This window comes from Gorilla gorilla, chromosome 5, assembly GCF_029281585.2.
Source record: "Gorilla gorilla gorilla isolate KB3781 chromosome 5, NHGRI_mGorGor1-v2.1_pri, whole genome shotgun sequence".
NCBI lineage: Eukaryota > Metazoa > Chordata > Mammalia > Primates > Hominidae > Gorilla > Gorilla gorilla.
The window spans coordinates 56,654,257-56,673,087 of record NC_073229.2 but is presented as its reverse complement, the minus strand read 5'-3'; the positions used below and the strand labels follow the sequence as shown (position 1 = coordinate 56,673,087).

Here is an 18,831-nt window from a genome sequence, read left to right as displayed (position 1 = left end):
TATGCTAATTTACTATTTCTACCAACTTCTAGAATATAAAAAGGCAAAGCTGTAACAATACCACATTCTTACCCAGAGAGATACCCGTTAAGGGATAACCTCGAGGTACTCTAGATATGGAAAGCATTGATGGTCATGTATAAAGATCATAATTGATATCAGCATCATTTTTGAAAGTGAAAATAATGATAATTCTGGTGATACAAACTCCCCATACGCCTATTTCAGCAAAGCAGATGCTTTCTTTAGCGTCTGTTCATAAATTAAGCCCTTTCTATACTGAAAAATTACCCTATTGAGTTTGTAATTTTTACAGGCTAATTCACAGTGCTATTTAAAACAGCAAGTAGCATGGGGAGATGAAAATAAAAGAAGTGTATTTTATCAATCGCCTATCAACTTCCCTCTTTGCTCAGTTCCATTGCAAGCTAAAATGTTCATCCTACCCACTAAAATGTAAAACATATAGTTACATTACAAGTATGTAAAAATACTCAAAGCGGTAAGGTTATGTGAATATTGCTTTTTTTATAGTATAACACTCCAGCCATGATGGCAGCCATTGGTAACTGAGGCAGTCATTAAAGAGAATTCTGTAAAAAAAAATTCCTTTCTTTCCTTCTTCTTCTCATTATTTGTTAACCTGCTTCTTTCCTTCTCTTCTAATATTTCCCTCTACTTTTCATCACCTTCTTTCTTTTCTGAACTGCTTCTGCCTTAAAGCTATATAAAGTAATACAAAGGTGGGCTGATAGACAAGGCATGAATGGATTAAAAGAGTGCTTTGTGAAGATGGGAGATTTGAAGAAAAGATACAAAGAAGGCTGCTTATGTAGAGGTGGGCAGAGGAGGAAGAGTCATTCATTTTTCAATGACTGAGCACCTCCCTGGTTCTTAAGAAGACACAGTGGTAAACAGAGGACAGCTAACTCTGCTGCCATCAAGCGGGCTTTTATTCCAGTGGGGAGAGCCTGAGAATGAACAGGGAACAAATATATATGTAAATATGCAAATAATGATAGAAGCCATGGTTTAAAAAAAACCAGGGCCAGGAGACAGATAATGACTAGGATAGGGACAAGTGCAGTCACTTTAGAGGATGATTGGAACAGTCGCTCTGAAGGTAAGAGAGATGAGAATGAGCCAACGTATGGTGGCCCAGCAACGCAATAAACCTGGGGTACTCAAGGAATGGTGAGCAGGGCCATCGGCTGGAGCAGGTTGATGGCAGGCAAGGGAAGTAAGCGGAGTCTGCTGACATTCTAAGTGGAACTGGGAGTCTACTGGTGGTTTTAAGAAGGAGTAAAGATTTCTGCTTTACTTTTTAAAAAATATCATCTAGGACTGTGAAAAGAACAGACTCCAAGAGAGCAAGAAGAAAGCAAGGAGATTGGTTAGGAAGTTACTGCATGGTCCAGGGGACAGGTGATGGGAGCACTTATCAGGGTGGTCACGGGGGGATGGTGAGGAAGGTTCAGCTTTGGGGTAGATTTTGAAGGGGAGGTCACTGAGATTCACTGATGGACTGGATGTAGGCCATGAGGAAGACATAAATCAAGGATGGTGCCCAGTAATTTTAACCTAAGAAGCAGGATAACTGGTGCTGCTACTGAGATGCTGAAGTCTGAGAGAGGATCGTATTTAAGGACATTTAAGAGTTCTGTTTGGACATGGTAACTTTGAGATGAGTATCAGACATCAAACACTGATGTCTATTAAGCAGTTAGCAATCGGCCTGGAGCCAGGCAGAGAGGCCTGGGATGGAGATATCCATTTTGAAGTCATCAGCACAGGGATGATGTTTAGAGCCTTGAAGCTGGATGAGGCCACCTAGGGAAAGAATGTAGATAGAGAAGAGGGCCTGGCATCGAGACCAGGTGCATTTCAGTGTTCAGAGGAGGGAAAGAAGAAGGGGGACTTTAATGAGGTAGCCAGTGCACTAGGAAGAAAATCAAGAATATGGGGACCCTCTGAAGGCAAGTGAAGAAAATATTTAGAGGGATCATTTAGGTCAAATGCTGCTAAAAAGTCAAGTAAGAGGGAGAGGAAAATTAACCTTGAGATGTGGCAAGATCAAGGTCTTTGGTGGCCTTGACATGAACAGTGGGAATGAAAGCTTGTGCAGAATGGATTAAAGAGGTAAAGAAAAGACACTGAGGACATGGAGCCAGGAAACATCCAAATACCAAAAGAAACTGATGGAAGACAGCTGCAAGGGCAAATCTTTTCAGAGAACTATGTATATAAGCACAGTAAATTGAGCAATAATCCTATTGGAAACCACATGTATCTTACCACGGAAAACTATCTCAGATGCTCAGTCCTTGCCACTCATTTCTGAGTTTCTTTAAAAGAGGTGCAATGGCATGTGCAAAGGCCGTGTGTTGGCAAGGAACAGGGCCCCACACTCATCACTGAAGGTGGCCGCATGGAAGAGCATCTCATAAGAAACCCCCAAATTCCTCTTCCAATAATTCTGTATCTAGAAATCCCCCAGTCTACCCAGGAATCTGAAAGGCTGGCACACTTCAGGTTTCCCAGGAGACAAGTGCCTGCCCACATGTGTATAATTGGGCTAATGGATGTGTAGTGAATTATGACAACTAATCCTTATCTCCTTCATGGCTTTTTGTCAAATATATCAACCTCATTTTTATCTCATACCTACACTTAATTGCCTTTTCATGAGTACTGCCCTAAGTCATCTGGGGACAGCTGCACGTTTGCTGAGCTTTACTTAGGACACTGACTTGTGTATGCAAATCTAGCCAATTTTTGTTAAGAACACTTCCATCCATTTACTAACTCACGCTCCTGCTCAGAGAAATACACAAGTTAGACTTCAAGTCCTAGTTGGCTGAGAATACCTGGAAATCCATGTATTAAGTCAGTCAATAAGCATTTGAGTGTCTGACATAGTTTGGTAGAGGAAGACAGATAATACAAATAAAGATTTACAAATCAGAGTAACAAGTGGAAACGCAGTGTTCTCATTTCAGCAAAATTCTACTTTGTCTTGGATGTCATGTCTGGTTTACAGTAACATCTCATACATACGGAAAGCATCATTTAGTCAGATCATTTGCTCCCTGGAAGGAAAAGGTGTTGTAAATCTATTTGAGCACGTAATTTGTCTTTTCCAAAAAACACCACTATATATGATATTATGATAACTTAATGAGCCACGAGGTGAGAACTAGGGCTGAATAATAGTTGCCTTTTTAAAAATTATTGACGACAAACCATTCTGTACCTTAGTCCATTGCCACAGCACTCTGCCCACTGAGACTAAATTCACAATCATCTCACATATTTGAGGCTTGAAACTTCTACAAGGATCAAAGTATCCACATCCAATAATTCCTGAAAGATAAGCAAGATTGAAGGTATAAGCTTACCAAAAGATTTCCAAGTATATGTTTATCCCAGTAAACAAATCATTACAAGGCTGACTAAGCTGGGTGTGGTTCAGAATTTCTCTCAAGGGATCAGCTAAGACTGGGAGTCAGTAGTGGATCCAGCCAAGCTTAGTACGCAGTGATAAGTGTTTTATATGTATTGACTCATTTAATTCCCCACCCAGCATCCTACAAGAAAAAAATACAAGGTAGGTATTATTATTACTAGTCCCATTTTAACATGAGCTTAGTAACTTGCTCAAAGTTACACAGCTTGCATGCAGACAAATTTGAGATGTGAACCCAAGCAACCTGGCCCTAGAGTCTGTACATCAGCATTCACCCTGAAGCATATGTGAGCTTAGAGAGTACTCCCTCATCTTACAGAGAAGGAGACCAGGCCCAGACAGGTGAAGCCGATTGTTCAAGGTCACATGGACTGGTATTGGCAGAACTGGAATCAGGACCACTTTTTCCAACCTACAGTCAGTCACCACTCTGACCTGGGCTAGACATGCAACATTCCTAGGGAACACCCAGCAAAGTGATGGTCTGACCATCATTATCACTCTCAGAAAGACTGGGGTGTAGGTTTAGAGACTGTTCTCAAAGTCTCAGAATGTCTTTGATTTAGACTGAAGAAAGATTTACTCTGCTTCACTCCAGTGAGACTACACACTGCATACATAGTGTGTTCAGTTCTGAGCATGGTATTCTCAGAGGAATATGAATATCTGCTCAGAGATGCAGAACAGGTTGATGAAGAGTGGAGACTAAAGAAACTGGAGTTTGTTCACACTAATTGAAGAATTGCCCTGGGGAAACATGAAATTTTCCTCCAAATCATGGTTGGTTGTGCTAAGTGCCTGTAAAGTCCGTTTGCTTCCTGAAATCCTATATTCTAGATTTCCACCTTCCTGTGGGACCACCATGTTATAAGAAGCATGAGATAGGGATTAGCAACACCCATCTGCCAAGCACTAGTTAAAGGCCTTGATTGGGCAGTTATTTCACTTATCTGAGGCTCAGTTTCTGGTTGGTTTGTTTTCCGTATTTGTTTAAATGTGTCAGTCATACTGAAGAGTATGTCAAATAGCTTAACAAATAACAAACCCTCATGTACAGACCACCAGATTGAAAACTACAACCTTGCCCAGCACATTAGAAGCCCTTGTACGTTCATCCTTGTTCACAATTCCTCCCTTCCTCCAGAGGTCGCCACCTCTCTTTAATATAATCAGTAACTTGCTTTTCTTTATAGCTTCACCACTTAGGTTTTTGAACTTTTGAACTGGTAAAAAAAAAAAAAAAAAAAACTTTTGAAATTCCGTTTAACAGAATTATATTTTTCCTGTGATTTGCTTCTTTCAATTCAGCATTGTATTTCTGGGCTTCATCCATGGTGAAAGCATGTCGCTATATTCATTCATTTTCACTGCTGCACAGCAGGCCACCGTGTACCTGTGACAGGATGTATTTATCCAGTTTTACTAGTGATAAATATCTGGATTATTTCACGTTTTTGCCATTGTGCACGCTGCACTGTAAGCATTTTTGTATAAGTCTGCTGGCATGCATGTGCAAAATCAACTACAGATGGATTGAGGCCCCAGATATGGAAGGCAAAACTATACAATGTCTGGAAGAAAACATAAGAGAATACCTGTATGATGTCCGGATAGAAAAGGACTTCTTGAGACTCAGAAAACCCAAACGATAAAGGAAAAAAATGACAATTTGGCATAAACCTAGAAGTGGTACTGCTAGGGATGGGCACACGCCCTACTTTACCAGCAGGGATGCAAAATTGTTATCCAAAGGGTTTGTAGCAATTGACACTCCGGCCAGCAGGCAATGAGAGTCTCAGTTGCTTCACATTCTCACTAATGCTTGATTTTGTCAGAATTTTTTATTTTTGCAAATCTAGTGGGTATGAAATGGTATTGCTTGGTGTTTCTCATTTGTATTTTCCAGAATACTGATGACGTTTACCAACTTTACTTTGTTTATTGGCTATTTAGCTTCCTCTTTTTAAAGTGCCTTAGTTGTTTGCCCATTTTTATATCAGGTTGTTTCCTTTTCTTGACTGATTGATTTATAGGATTTCTCTAAATATTCAGAATATGAAATTTTTGTTGTTATTATATGTGTTAAAATTTTTTCTTCCACTTTGAGGCTTTTCACTCTCTTAATGTTATTTTTTAATGAAGAGAAATTTTACATTTCAATCTGGTCAAATTGGTATTTTTTTTCTTTATTTTTATGCTTTCTGAGTCTCATTTATGAAATCCTTTCCTACTCAGAGGTCACTCAACTATTTCTCTATATTTTCTTCCAAATGTTTTACAGCCTTGCCTTCCATATTTAGGTCCCTATCTCATCTGTAGTTGATCATGTTATTGGCATGAGGTAGCTGTCCAAATTTAATTATTTTCCTATAAGAATTACTAAGTATCCCAGAACTACTTATTAAAAGTCTGCCCTTTCCCGGACGGGCACGGTGGCTTATGCCTGTAATCCCAGCACTTTGGGAGCCCGAGGCAGGCAGATCACCTGAGGTCAGGAGTTCGAGACCAGCCCTGCCAATGTGGTGAAACCCTGTCTCTACTAAAAATACAAAAAAATTAGCCGGGTGTGGTGGCAGGCACCTGTAATCCCAGCTAATTGGGAGGCTGAGGCAGGAGAATCGCTTGAACCCAGGAGGCAGCGGTTGCAGTGAGCTGAGATCGCGCCACTGCACTCCAGCCTGGGTGACAAGAGTGAAACTCCATCTCAAAAAAAAAAAAAAGTCTGCCCTTTCCCTTCTGACTACAGTACTTGCTATATCAAATAATTAATGTTCTTATATGCAAGGGTCTGTTTCTTGTGTATGTAAGAGGTTTTGGGGTGGATTGGGGGTTTGTTTTTTGGTTTTTTAGACAGGTTCTTACGCTGTTACCCAGGCTTGAATGCAGCAATGTGATCATAGCTCACTGCAGCCTCGACCTCCTAGGCTCAAGCAATCCTCTGGCCTCAGCCTTCCATGCAGCTAGGACTACAGACGTGTGCCACCACGCCCAGCTAATGTTTTAAACTTTTTGTAGAAATGGGGTCTCTCTATGTGCCCAGGCTGCTCTTGATCTCCTGGCCTCCAGCAATCCTCTCACCTTGGTCTTCCAAAGTGCTAAGATTATAGGCGTGGGCTGACCTACACATAAGTTTTGATGGCATAATTTATGTGATTCGATGTTACATTTGATGTCAAGAATCTCATTTTCATTAACATATTGAAGTGCTACATTTGACTTTGTATAACATATTGTTAATCTGTGATCTTTGTGCTATCATTTATTGACCCAAATTTCTCTGATTAACCATGTCCTGAAAACCAAAACACCAAGGTTCCTTTACGTCTAATGTTAACTTTCAACAAGCCTATTTTTAAATATCTCTGAGTCTGAGAATAGGCTATAAGCATAGGTCACCTTAGTACTGAGTCCCTCTTTCCTAGTGTTTAGCTCTCCATTTCACATACCTAACCCCACTTTAGACAGAGCCTTTTTGTCTCTTAAATGAAATTTTGTGTGGTTTATGTCCATTATGTAATGCAATAAAATAAACGCTAAGAATATTCATACCAAAAATTTTGTCTATTGAAGCATTTGAAGGCAATGTACAATTAAACACAGTAAATTGTCTTTTTAAACGTTGTGGAATATCATTTCGACCACCTCCAGGGTGGATCATTGCTGCTATGAGCTGCACATCAACAATAGTAGTGAAGTCTCCAGGCTTGTCCAAGCTGTACATTCCTTCCATTTCCATCATCTGCCGCACAATCTCATTAGTTATCTGAAATTTCACACAGCAATATTTTTGTAACATATCACTATCATATTCCTCCATAACTTCAATAAAATAGTAGAAATGAGATTAGAAGAAAACATTAAACTCTTATCAACGAAGTGTTTGTGAATGTCGATGATCACCTTCAAGGTAATTTGACTTAAATGATGTCACCCATGAACTCTAGATCGTAACACATGCATGGTCCAAGTCCAAGGTGCCTTTCACCACATGGATCAAACTAATTTCCAAATAAATTTAGATACGTGAGTTATAAGATATTTGGTTAAATTACATTAATACTCCAAGTTACAACAAGTTTTACTGTAGACATCTTTCATACTCAATATTCCACACTTAAAAACCTTTAGATCAGAATGTAGGATGGTTTCTGTCCTGAGCTTTCAATATTATATTACTGTTTTGGCTTTTGGTTTTATGTTCTCATCTTATCTTCTCTGCAGCCTCCAACACTGCCAACCCCCTCCTTGGAAATGTTACCTCTCTTGGTTTCAGAGGCTTGTTTTTTTTCCAGGTCCATCTCAGGGCTCTGGGATCACTTCCTAAGCCACTCGTTGTCCACTCATCCCTCACATGTAACTGTTCTCCAGGGTTCCATCCTGGGCTCTTTCCTCTTCTCATTGTTCCAGGAAATGCTATCTCAACCCTATATTCTAAAGAATCTCATATCTATAACTCTAGCTTCAGATTCTCTTCTAAGCTCTACACCTGTATATTCAAGTCTCTATTGAGCATCTCTTAGTGGATATCACACAAGCACCTCAAATATAACCGTCTTTCAACTAACCAACATTTCATGAATGACTACTGGGTGCCAGCCTCTCTTGTAGCATAGACAAAATTTTCTGTCCTCATGAAGCACACATTCTAGTGGTGAGAGACAAGATGTACAGATGCATGTTGATATGTAAATAAAATACATACAAAATTCTAAGACTTTTGTAGAATATAGGAGGGGCTCAAGGGTGTGACTCAAGGACAGCAGGGGAGGCTTCACCTGACATGATATATAAGCCAAGACCTGAAGAAGGTGAGAAAGTAAGCCAGTTCGATACCTAGGGGAAGAGCACTCTAGGCAGAGGAAACTGCAAATGCAGAGGTACTGAGTGAACACCATATCCGGCGTATACAAAGATAAGTAAATGTGGTGGAAGCCAAGAGTCATGGGAAGAGGGAGAGGAGGTCAAAATGTGTAGAGTCTTGGATCATGGTAAGGATTTTGGTATTTATATTCTACAAGTCTCTTTGGAGGATGTTGACCAGAAGAGTGTGTCGTGATCTAACTCTTGTTTTCATTTGTTGATGATGTGAGAACAAGCTGAGAAGGGTAAGGGAAACAAGAGGCAGTGAGGAGGCATTTGTAATGATCAAGAAGAGAGCTGGTGGTGGGTGGTGCCAGGTGGTAGCAGTGGAGGTGATGAGTAGTGGTCAAATTTCAGATACAGTGTGAAGATACAGCCAACGTGATTTTCCGACAGAGTGACTGTGGAGGTGCTATTTGCTGAGAGAGAGAAGACTGTTGGAGGAGCAGGTGTTGGAGGTGTTAAGTTTGCCATCCAACCAGACATCCCTAGTTGGATACGTGAGTTTGGAATTCAGGAGTGCTTCAGCTTATGGAAGATAAGCATGAACCTGATCTAAACATGCCTCCACCCTCCTCACCTTCCAGGAACTGCTGAGGTCTGTCTGCCTTGGAGCAGACACAGGCCATACAGAACTGTTTGGTTTTTCGCCTCAGGATGAGTACTGAGCTTCTAGTGGTGTCTGAGGTGAATAGGGATAAAGAGCAAAATGGGACCTGTCGTGGTAGAGCCAAAGTAGATGGTGTCAATGAGGCAGTGTAGGTCGGTGGGAGGAAAATGTTGGGGATTCCACCAGGAGCATGCGGACTTCTGGCAACACCGGTGAGGTCTTCTAATGGGGAATGACCTGGGTGGATGGATGATCACAACTAGGACCACAGTGTGTGGCACAGTTAAATAAATAAATAAATAGTTGTTGGGTTTTTCATTTTTTGTTTTTGTTTTTTTTGAACATCACGTACTCCTCGGAAATTATGCATAATAAGAGGTTAGAGCAAGGATGTAACCCTGCAGAAAGGCAGAAGAGAGGAGCTAAGAAAGGACACTGAAGTCCAGTAGCCAAAGAGAGAGGAGGCATTTGCTGTAGAAAACCACGTAGGAGACAGGTGTGATGGCTCATGCCTGTAATCCCAGCACTTTGGGAGGCCGAGGCGGGCGGATCATCTGAGGTCAGGAGTTCAAGACCAGCCTGGCCAACATGGTGAAACCGTCTCTCTACTAAAAATACAAAAATTAGCCAGGCGTGGTGGCAGGCACATGTTATCCCAGCTACTCAGGTGGCTGAGGAAGGGAGAATTGCTTGAGCCCGGGAGGTGGAGCTTGCAGTGAGCTGAGATCATGCCACTGCACTCGAGCTTGAGTGAGAGAGCGAGACTCCGTCTCAAAATGTTAAATGACGAGTTAATGGGTGCAGCACACCAACATGGCACATGTATACATATGTAACAAACCTGCGTGTTGTGCACATGTACCCTAAAACTTAAAGTATAATAAAAAAACAAAAACAAAAAGAAAAAAACACATAGGGATTTAAGAAAGGAGAAACTCAGCTGTAACAGAGAAGTCAGAAAAAGACTGAGGATTGGCAGTAGACTTAAAAACATAAAGTTTTTAACAAAGTTATTAACATTTATATATATATACATACATACATACATAAAAATACAAATTCAGGATCATCTATATGAGATATTTCAGCCATACCTGATCTCCCCACTCATTAATCACAGGCATATTAATATCATCAATAAATACAGTCATTTTTCTCCCTCCTGGTGGTCCATATGTGCTTCCCATTCGCTTATCCACGTAGCTTTCAATTGTTCTCTAGACAGAAGGAAACGTTTTGTCTTATGCGTTAGATTTTAATCCATACTTCTAAAAATAATGAGCATTCTTGTCAGAGTAGAATATAATTTACTTACGCATTTAATAAGTATACATATAATTATTAAAATATATGTTGTTAAATTTTTTAAAATAAGGCATTGGAGTTTTATCCTTCATTTACATTACAGTAGATATGCTCCAAAGTTCAGCTGCAGTCTCAATATTAGGTCAAAGTATGCTATTTGGATTTGCCTTCAACCTTAGCCTTAGGAAAGCTAAATAGCTGAATGCCAAGTGCAGCATGATTTCTTTTGAATATATAATATCTTCACATTTTATATGCATACACATTTTATTGTAACCACTAATCTAAAATGTTTATAATTATGTTTATAATATTACAGCAAATGATGGATTTCACCTGAAACATCATTGGTTCTGTGGCAGATGAAAAGTTTAGACTTTTGGATAGCTGCACTTCAGGATCATATTTTTTCAAATAGGCCTTAACCATGACAGTTTTTGCAGTTCCCTGCTCTCCTGTGAGCAAAACAGCCTGCAATCATAGGATAATAGTGTTGAAATGTGTTACAACTTGTTTAGTTTCAAACATCTTATGATTCTATGGGCTAGTCTTCTATAAATTAATACAACTAATTTTTAATAACTTTTTAGAATTACATCTACCATCAAAATAAGTCCCAGTTGTATTACAGATTTAAATGTAAAATGTGTACTATAAAAGTGCTGGAAGAAAATATGGGTGCATATTCCCGTGGCCATGGATGGTTTGTGATTATTTAAGGAACTATCTATTAAACTTACTTTATGTTGTTTTGCAATGGTGTCTATCAAAAAATTTGTTCTAATATTGTCAACATTTGGAACCAAAATTGATGAATATTCCGGAATACTGTCAGTTGGATAATAATAAGGCTGAAGTTTCTTATTCCAGTGCTCCCAATCACCTATATAATAAGTAAAATTTCATCTTAATAGAACCATATTCTGTGAAAGTTATAATACAAAAATGTTAAGTGCAATAAACAATCAATAGACTCATATAAACATTTAAAATGTTTTCCTAAAACATGTTAATATATCTGCTTATCTTATGTCTACGGCATTTGATAATTTGTTTTGCCTTTTTTTTATAAAGTCAGCTTTTAAAAAAACTTTTAGGTTCAGGGATACATGTGCAGGTCTGTTAGATATACAGGGGTTTGTCGTACAGACTATTTCATCACCAGGTGATAAGCATAGTACCCAATAAGTAGTGTTTTGATCCTCACCCTTCTCCCACCCCCAACCCTCAAGTAGGCCCCAGTGTCTGTTGTTCCTTTCTTTGCGTCCCTGTGTACTCAATATTTAGCTCCCACTTATAATTGAAAATACACAGTATTTGATTTTCTATTCCTGAGTTAGTCTGCTTAGGATAATGGCTTCCAGCTCCATCCATGTTTCTTCAAAGGACATAATCTCATATTTTTTATGGCTGCATAGTATTCCATGGTGTATGTGTACCAAATTTTCTTTATCCAGTCTAACACTGATGGGCATCTAAGTTGATTCCATGTCTTTGCTATTGTGAATAGTGCTTCAATGAACATATGCATGCATGTGTCTTTATGGTAGAATGATTTATGTTCCTTTGAGTATAATACCCAATAATGAGATTGGTGGGTCAGATGGCAGGTCTGGTTTAAGTTCTTTGAGAAATCACCAAACTGCTTTCCATAATGGCTGCACTAATTTACATTCCCACTAGCAGTGTAGAAGCATTTCCTTTTCTCCACAACCTCTCCGGCATCTGTTATTTTTTGTAAATTGGCTTTTAAATTGCTAACTCACCCATCTGGAGAAACCTTGCCTGAAATGGAATTAAAATCAGCTGGTGGTAAAACCAGTAATGTAATGGATGCCTAGCAGAAAAGCCACATCAACTGAAAAGATGGGAAAGACCAAAAAAAGAGTCAACCGTTTACTAGATACAGAGTATTTGCCATAAGAAATTGATTTCAAGTCCGGGCACAGTGGCTGACGCCTGTAAACCCAGCACTTTGGGAGGCTGAGGCAGGTGGATCAGCTGAGGTTGGAAGTGCGACCAGCCTGACCAACGTGGAGAAACCCTGTCTCTACTAAAAATACAAAATTAGCCAGGCCTGGTGGTGCATGCCTGTAATCCCAGCTACTCGGGAGGCTGAGGCAGGAGAATCACTTGAACCCGGGAGGCGGAGGTTGTGGTGAGCCAAGATCGTGCCATTGCACTCCAGCGTGGGCAACAAGAGCGAAACTCCGTCTCAAAAAAAAAAAAAAAAAAACATTGATTTCAAAAATTTATTTACATTTTAGCATCTCTGGATGTTCCTTACAACCTATGGTACTGTACCATTGCTGTTGCTAGGCAAACTTGTATTGGCGTTATTCCTATCACTGCCATTCAAATTGAATTACTTTCATTGATACGTTTAGCCTCTATTTTAAATGTCTTCAAAAAGATTATACAATGATTCAGAATTATACCCAAAAGTTACTGTGTACACAGAATGCATGGAAAGAAAGCATACATTGATATTGGTGAAACAATGATGAACAAATACTCATCACTGGAGTAATAACCCCAATTTCATGTTTTCTTGAGAAAGTAAGCAAAAATGAGTATGTTTAACTTCTAAAACACTGCCAAACTATTTTCCAAAGTGGCTGTGCCATTCTGTAGCATATGAGGGCTCTAGGTGCTCTATTATAGCACCAATATTTGGCATTATTAACCTTTTTAACTGTAGACATTCCAGTGGCTGTGTGATGATATCCATTGTGCGGGGTTTTGTTTTTGTTTTTTTTGAAGCAAGGTCTGCCTCTGTGGCCCAGACTGGAGTGTAGTGGTGCGATCTCAGCTCACTGCAGCCTCCATCTCCGGGTTCAAGCAATTTTCCTGCCTCAGCCTCCTGAGTAGCTGGGATTACAGGCACCCGCCACCACGCACAGCTGATTTTTGTATTTTTAGTAGAGACGGGGTTTCACCATGCTGGCCAGGCTGGTCTCGAAGTGCTGACTTCAAGTGATCTACTCGCCTTGGCCTCCCAAAGTGTTGGGATTACAGGCATGAGCCACTGCACCCAGACCCCATTGGAGTTTTAATTTGCATTTCCCTGACAACCAATGATGTTAAATATCTTTCACATGCTTTCTTCACCTTTCACATATCTTATTTAGCAAAGTATCAACTGAAATTTCCTCCCCATTTTAAAATTTAGATTGGTTGCCTATTGATAGTTATTGGATTAGAGGAGTTCTTTACATATTCTGGATAAATTTTTTTATCAGATATATATGTTTCAAATAGTTCTTTACAGTCTGTGGCTGGGTTTTTCATTTTCTTAATAGTGACTTTTAAACAGCAAAAGGGATTTTTCCCCCATCGCACTGGCTAGATTTTGCTATTTCAAATAGGAAATAATCTTTAAATAATGTTTAAATAAGATCTGTCCCCTTATTTGGGCCTTCTTTAGCTTCTCTCAGCGCAGTTTTACAGTTTTAGTATACAGATCTTACACGTATTTTATTAAATTTATTCCTAAGTATTCTTTTTTTGGATTCTATTTTTGTTTGTGTGTTTTTAAAACAGAGTCTCACTCTGTCTCCCAGGCCGGAGTGCAGTGGCACAATCTCAGCTTACTGCAACCTCCACCTCCCAGATTCAAGCTATTCTCATGCCTCAGCCTCCTGAGTAGCTGTGCTTACAGGCATATACCACAACACCTGGCTAATTTTTTTGTTTTTTTTTTTAGTAGATACGGGGTTTCACCATGTTGGCCAGGCTGGTCTTGAACTCCTGACCTCAGGTGAGCTGCCCCACTCGGCCTCCCAAAGTACTGGGATTACAGGTGTGAGCCCCCACACCCAGCCTTGGGTTCTATTTTAACTGGTATTCTTAAAGTTCAATTTTCAATTGTTTGTTGTGAGCATATAGAAATATAACTTATCAAATGTATGGCCCTTTTGTCCTGTGACCTTGCTAGAATCCTTTAGTAGTTCTAATAACTTTTTGAAGATTCCACAGATGGTCATGTCATCTGCAAATAAAGAGAACTTTATTTGTTCTTTTCTAATCTATAGACATTTGATTTTCCCCCCACTGCACTGGCTAGAACCTCTAGTACGATGTTGAATAGAAATGAAATTGAATAGAGGTGAGAAAGACGTCCTTGTTGTGTTCTTGATATTGGGAAGGAAGTATTTAGTTGTTTACCATTCCGTATAATGTTAGCTGTAGGTATTTTGTAGATGTTGTCAGATGATAAAGTTCCTATTTCATCACAAAAGAGTGTCAAATTTTGCCAAATGCTTTTCTTCATTCATTTAGATGACTGTTTATGGCTTGCTTAGTTTTTAGCCTAATATGGCAGATTATATTGGTCAGTTTTTGAATGTTGATCTTCCATTTCTAGAATAAAAGCCACAGTTGGACTTTTGTATGCTATTGGATTTGTTATAATTTTATTAAGAAATTTTCATCAATGTTCCTGAGGAATATTGGTCTATAGTTTTTTTTTGTTTTTGTTTTTGTTTTTCTTGGAATGTCTTTCTCTGGTTTTCGCATCAGGGTAACACTGTCCTTATGAAATGGGCTGGGAAATGTTTCTTCCTATTGTACGTTTTATATCTTTTGGAAGAGTTTGTGTACAGTTGGTATTATTTCTTCCTTAAATATTTAGTCGAATTCACCAATAAAATCATCTTGGCCTGGTGTTTTTCTTTGTGGGAAGGTTTTTAACTACAAATTCAATTTCTTTAGTAGATATAGGGCTATTTAGGATATCTATTTCTTCTTTTTAAATTTTATTGTAAATTGACAATTTATAATTGTATATATTTATGGGGAACAAAATGTTGTGGTTTATGGATACAATATGGAATTATTACAAGTGAATTAACATATCATGTGGAATTATTATAAGCGAATTAACATATCTATCACCTCAAATGCTTATCTTTTTTTGTGTTGAAAATATTTGAAATTTACTCTCTTAGCAATTTTGAAATGTACAACACAGTTATTAACTATATTTAGCATGCTGTGCAATATCTAGTTCTTCTTGATGATGGTTGGTAGTTTATATCTTTCAAGAAATTTGTCCATTTCATCTTCATTGTCAAATGTGTTCTTGTAAAGTTGTTTCTAATATACTCACGTCATGTTTCTAATGTTTGTGAGGACTGTAGTGATGTTCTCTCTTTCATCCTTGACTATGGTAATGTATGTCTTCTCTTTTGTTCTGATGTCTCTAATAAGAGATTTATTTGTTTTTTTGATCTTTTCAGATCCATCTTTTTGTTTCACTGATTTTTTTCTGTTGCTGTTCTATTTTTTGTTTCATTGATTTCTGCTTTGATCATGGTTCTTTCTTCTGCTTACTTTGGGTTTAATTTGCTTTTCTTTTTCTAACTTATTAAGGAAGAAGTTGAAATCATTGTTTTGAGACCTTTCTTCTTTTCTAGTAAAGACATAAAGTGCTGTAAAGTCTCCCTATCGAGAATTGTTATATGACCCAGAATATCTTGGTAAGTGTTTTCTGTGCACTGGAAAAAAATGTATATTCTGCTGTTTTGGGCTGAAGCATTCTATAATTTTGAATTCAGGGTATTGATAGTGTTGTTAAAGTCTTCCATATATTTACTAATTTTGTCTATTTGTTCTATCAATTATTCAAAATATTGACACCTTTAGTATAACTGTGGACTTGTCTATCTGTTTCTGTTATTCTCTGACACTTCCTCCTTGTGCAGATTTCTCCTCTCTGGTGCTCTGCCCTGCAAATTCCAGCCACCTTGGCCTCTCCCAAATCAACCTCTGCCTTCTCATTTGGTGAGACAGCCAATTCTATTTGATCTTCCCCTCCCTGAGCTGCTGCTAGAAACTGCATCCATGCAATAAACTAATGCAATCACCTTGTTTCACTTCCCTCCGTGATTTCAGTCCGGTAGTGCCTGTTGTCCAATCTCTGAAAAAAAACCGTCTTACACATTTTGTCCAGTTTTCTATTTTTTTAATATAAGAGGTTAAACCCAGTCCCCATTACTCCATCTTGTCTGGAAGCATAAGTCTCCTTACTTAATTTTAAATCTATGAATGAAGTCTTCTCCAAAGATGTTAATGTCCATAAAAAAATTAAAAGGATGGATGAAGAATGAGTTAAGAACGGGCTGGCTAGAAGTCAGCTGAGTGGACATGTTAGGGCCCTAAATAACCACTAAGTGCATAATATCTTAGTTCATTTCGTGGCCACAAAGGCTCGGGCAAATAAATTTCATCAAAAGTAGTTATTTAGGGTGGCAAGATTGAATGCCTGCAACCCCTCAATATTTTAGTCAACAGACCACTTCAGGACCACCTTGAAGAAGGAATATGAGTCTAGATTGTTGTCAACCTTTTGTTAACATCTCCATTAAAAATAAGAAAACATCATTGTCTAAACTTACAGAACCAGTCCTAGCTACTTGGAAGAAAATGTCACAAACATCACTGGACTGCTCTTTAAGAAATGTGGCAATGCATATTTTTGATGGCACAGAGGAAGGTAATTATTTTATTGGCTTCCTTATTAGATGCCATCTCAATCCCCTAACCAAGGCTCCGCCACGGTTGGAAAATTGCTGCTGATGAATTTCACTCTCTGAGTAACTTGGGGCCCGGCCTCTGAATAACGACAAGGCGCTCAGAGGGAGGCAATCTGAACCTTTAAACATCATAGAACTCTGGCTGCTCAGAAGGCAGCGCTGTGGAGGAGCTTGGCTCTGGATTCTAAGGGAGTGCATATCTAGATTTAAAGATTCCTTTGTTAGTTTGCATTTTGAGTTAGAGTGCCCTTTTGCCATCTCAAACCTTTAGCAGCATCTAACACATGTAATAGAATTATTGGCCATTCTGGTTAAAGATGGCCCACTGAAAAAATTTATTTATCTCAGTCCCTTTCAAACACATATTTCCACTTAATCCCCAGTTTCGGTATGATTCTCCCACTCTTAAATGTGCCTGGTGTCCCCAGGTCTAGGAAACCCTCTATTTTACACTATTCAAACAGTAACTCTTTAGTCTTGCCAGTGTGGGGAAGGCCGATTGTCTGGCAGCAGGGCTTTGGAAAGCGGCCCAGGAGGTCTTTTTCTCAAACAGACTTATAACCAGCCCTGTGGTTTTTAGCTCAACTTTTGCCCCAGTTTCCACTTCCTGAGCCCTTTGAATGTCCTGTGATGTGCGCTTCTCAATTGCTTCTCAGCTCTTCCCACTGCCAGTGTGCTAAATTGACTGCCACTTACCTTACTGCTTTCTTGCTTTCAAAATTTGGCTATTGCTGTCTACTCTCCTGCTCTAGTTGTCCTTCAGTTTATTCATTAAAACAAACAAACAAAAGACTATTGCTGTTTTTGAGTTTTTAGGAAGAACCAGAGGTAATTAGAGTTTTTAGGAAGCATATTTTTCCTCTTTGGAACTTTGAAGAATTAGGGCCTGGGCTCTGGATGAAAGCACCAAGTTCAAAGGCATTTCTTTTAAGGAGCAGTGAGCTGGGCCCGGCCATACATGGAAGGCTGGGGGGCTAAGGTGACAGTGCTGGACCTTGAGGAATCTGCTACGTTCATTCTCTACTCATTCTGGCATTCCCAACAGGGGAAGTGTGGGGCTGATCCATTATGTGTATTAGCATGCTTTGCATCATGAAGAATCTGTGTTCTCCACGCTGCTACCTTACCTATTCCAGCATTAGAAAGTAGATGATGTACAAGGTATTACTAACTTATTTATGCCAGATTTTACTGAGCCCACTCCAAAAGGAGAAGTCAAGAGTCTCAATATCAGTTTCGGGCACAATTCATACGCAAAATTCCACTCTCTTTCAAATACATGCTCTTTTCAAAATGGTATTAACAATTATGTTTTCATAATTGTTTTAATATTCTCTCATAGAAGAGTTTATAAAAGCTTATATTTTCTCATTTGAAAAAAAAGTCATTTCATTTAAGGTATAGTTCAGTGGGCTTACCATAATCAGTAACATAAAACTCATACATGGTTTGATTTGAGCCTTTAGCTATTTCTGGTAAGTCCAACTTGCTTTCATGCTGCCGTAAGAAGGCTTCAAGCTTTTCTCTGCTTTCCAATTCCAGAAGGGCTCCTAAACTCCACATTAGGCCAAACACAAATAATTTATGAAGATGTTCGACACAGGAAACACCGCCTTCTTCTTTGGAGGGAATTAACCCTTCCAGAAGATTGAGAGACTGAAAATGTTTCAAATAAAATGAATTTTTAAATTAAAATTTTGAAAATAAAAAATTGTAAATAATAGTAAAATTAAAAGGAGGAAGGAAGAGAGAAGAAAAATAGATATATCTCAAGCTATTGCTTGATCACCATCCTACAGCCAACAGCACGTAGAAGAAAGGCTATCCTGTTTTAGACAGGCAGCATGGTCTAGCACAAAGGATGCTGAACTGAAAATCTGCTACTGTGGTTTCAACCCCCAGCTCATCCCACTGACCTCTCTGAGTCTCAGTTTCCTACTGGGAAAGCAAAAGGCCTAGACTCGATGTTAGCAGCTAAGGTAGCTACTGGTTCTAAAGTTTAGTTATCCAAATTTTCCAGATCAAAGATTCTATTTCTTTGTAACATTTTGCAG

At 38.9% G+C, this 18,831-nt stretch overlaps 1 protein-coding gene across 2 annotated transcripts in view; it reads right to left on the bottom strand.

The window, feature by feature from the left end:
• The window catches only part of DNAH8 (dynein axonemal heavy chain 8), a 394,484-nt gene that overhangs the window by 134,627 nt on the left and 241,026 nt on the right, over positions 1-18,831 (bottom strand). For both annotated transcript variants that reach the window (XM_063707575.1, XM_019030248.4), the window contains exons 53-58: positions 18,196-18,433; positions 10,982-11,124; positions 10,578-10,712; positions 10,031-10,153; positions 7,016-7,229; positions 3,254-3,363 (exon numbers count right to left, since the gene is read on the bottom strand). In XM_063707575.1, the coding sequence (XP_063563645.1) occupies positions 3,254-3,363; positions 7,016-7,229; positions 10,031-10,153; positions 10,578-10,712; positions 10,982-11,124; positions 18,196-18,433 (963 nt within the window). The remainder of the gene's footprint in view (positions 1-3,253; positions 3,364-7,015; positions 7,230-10,030; positions 10,154-10,577; positions 10,713-10,981; positions 11,125-18,195; positions 18,434-18,831) is intronic.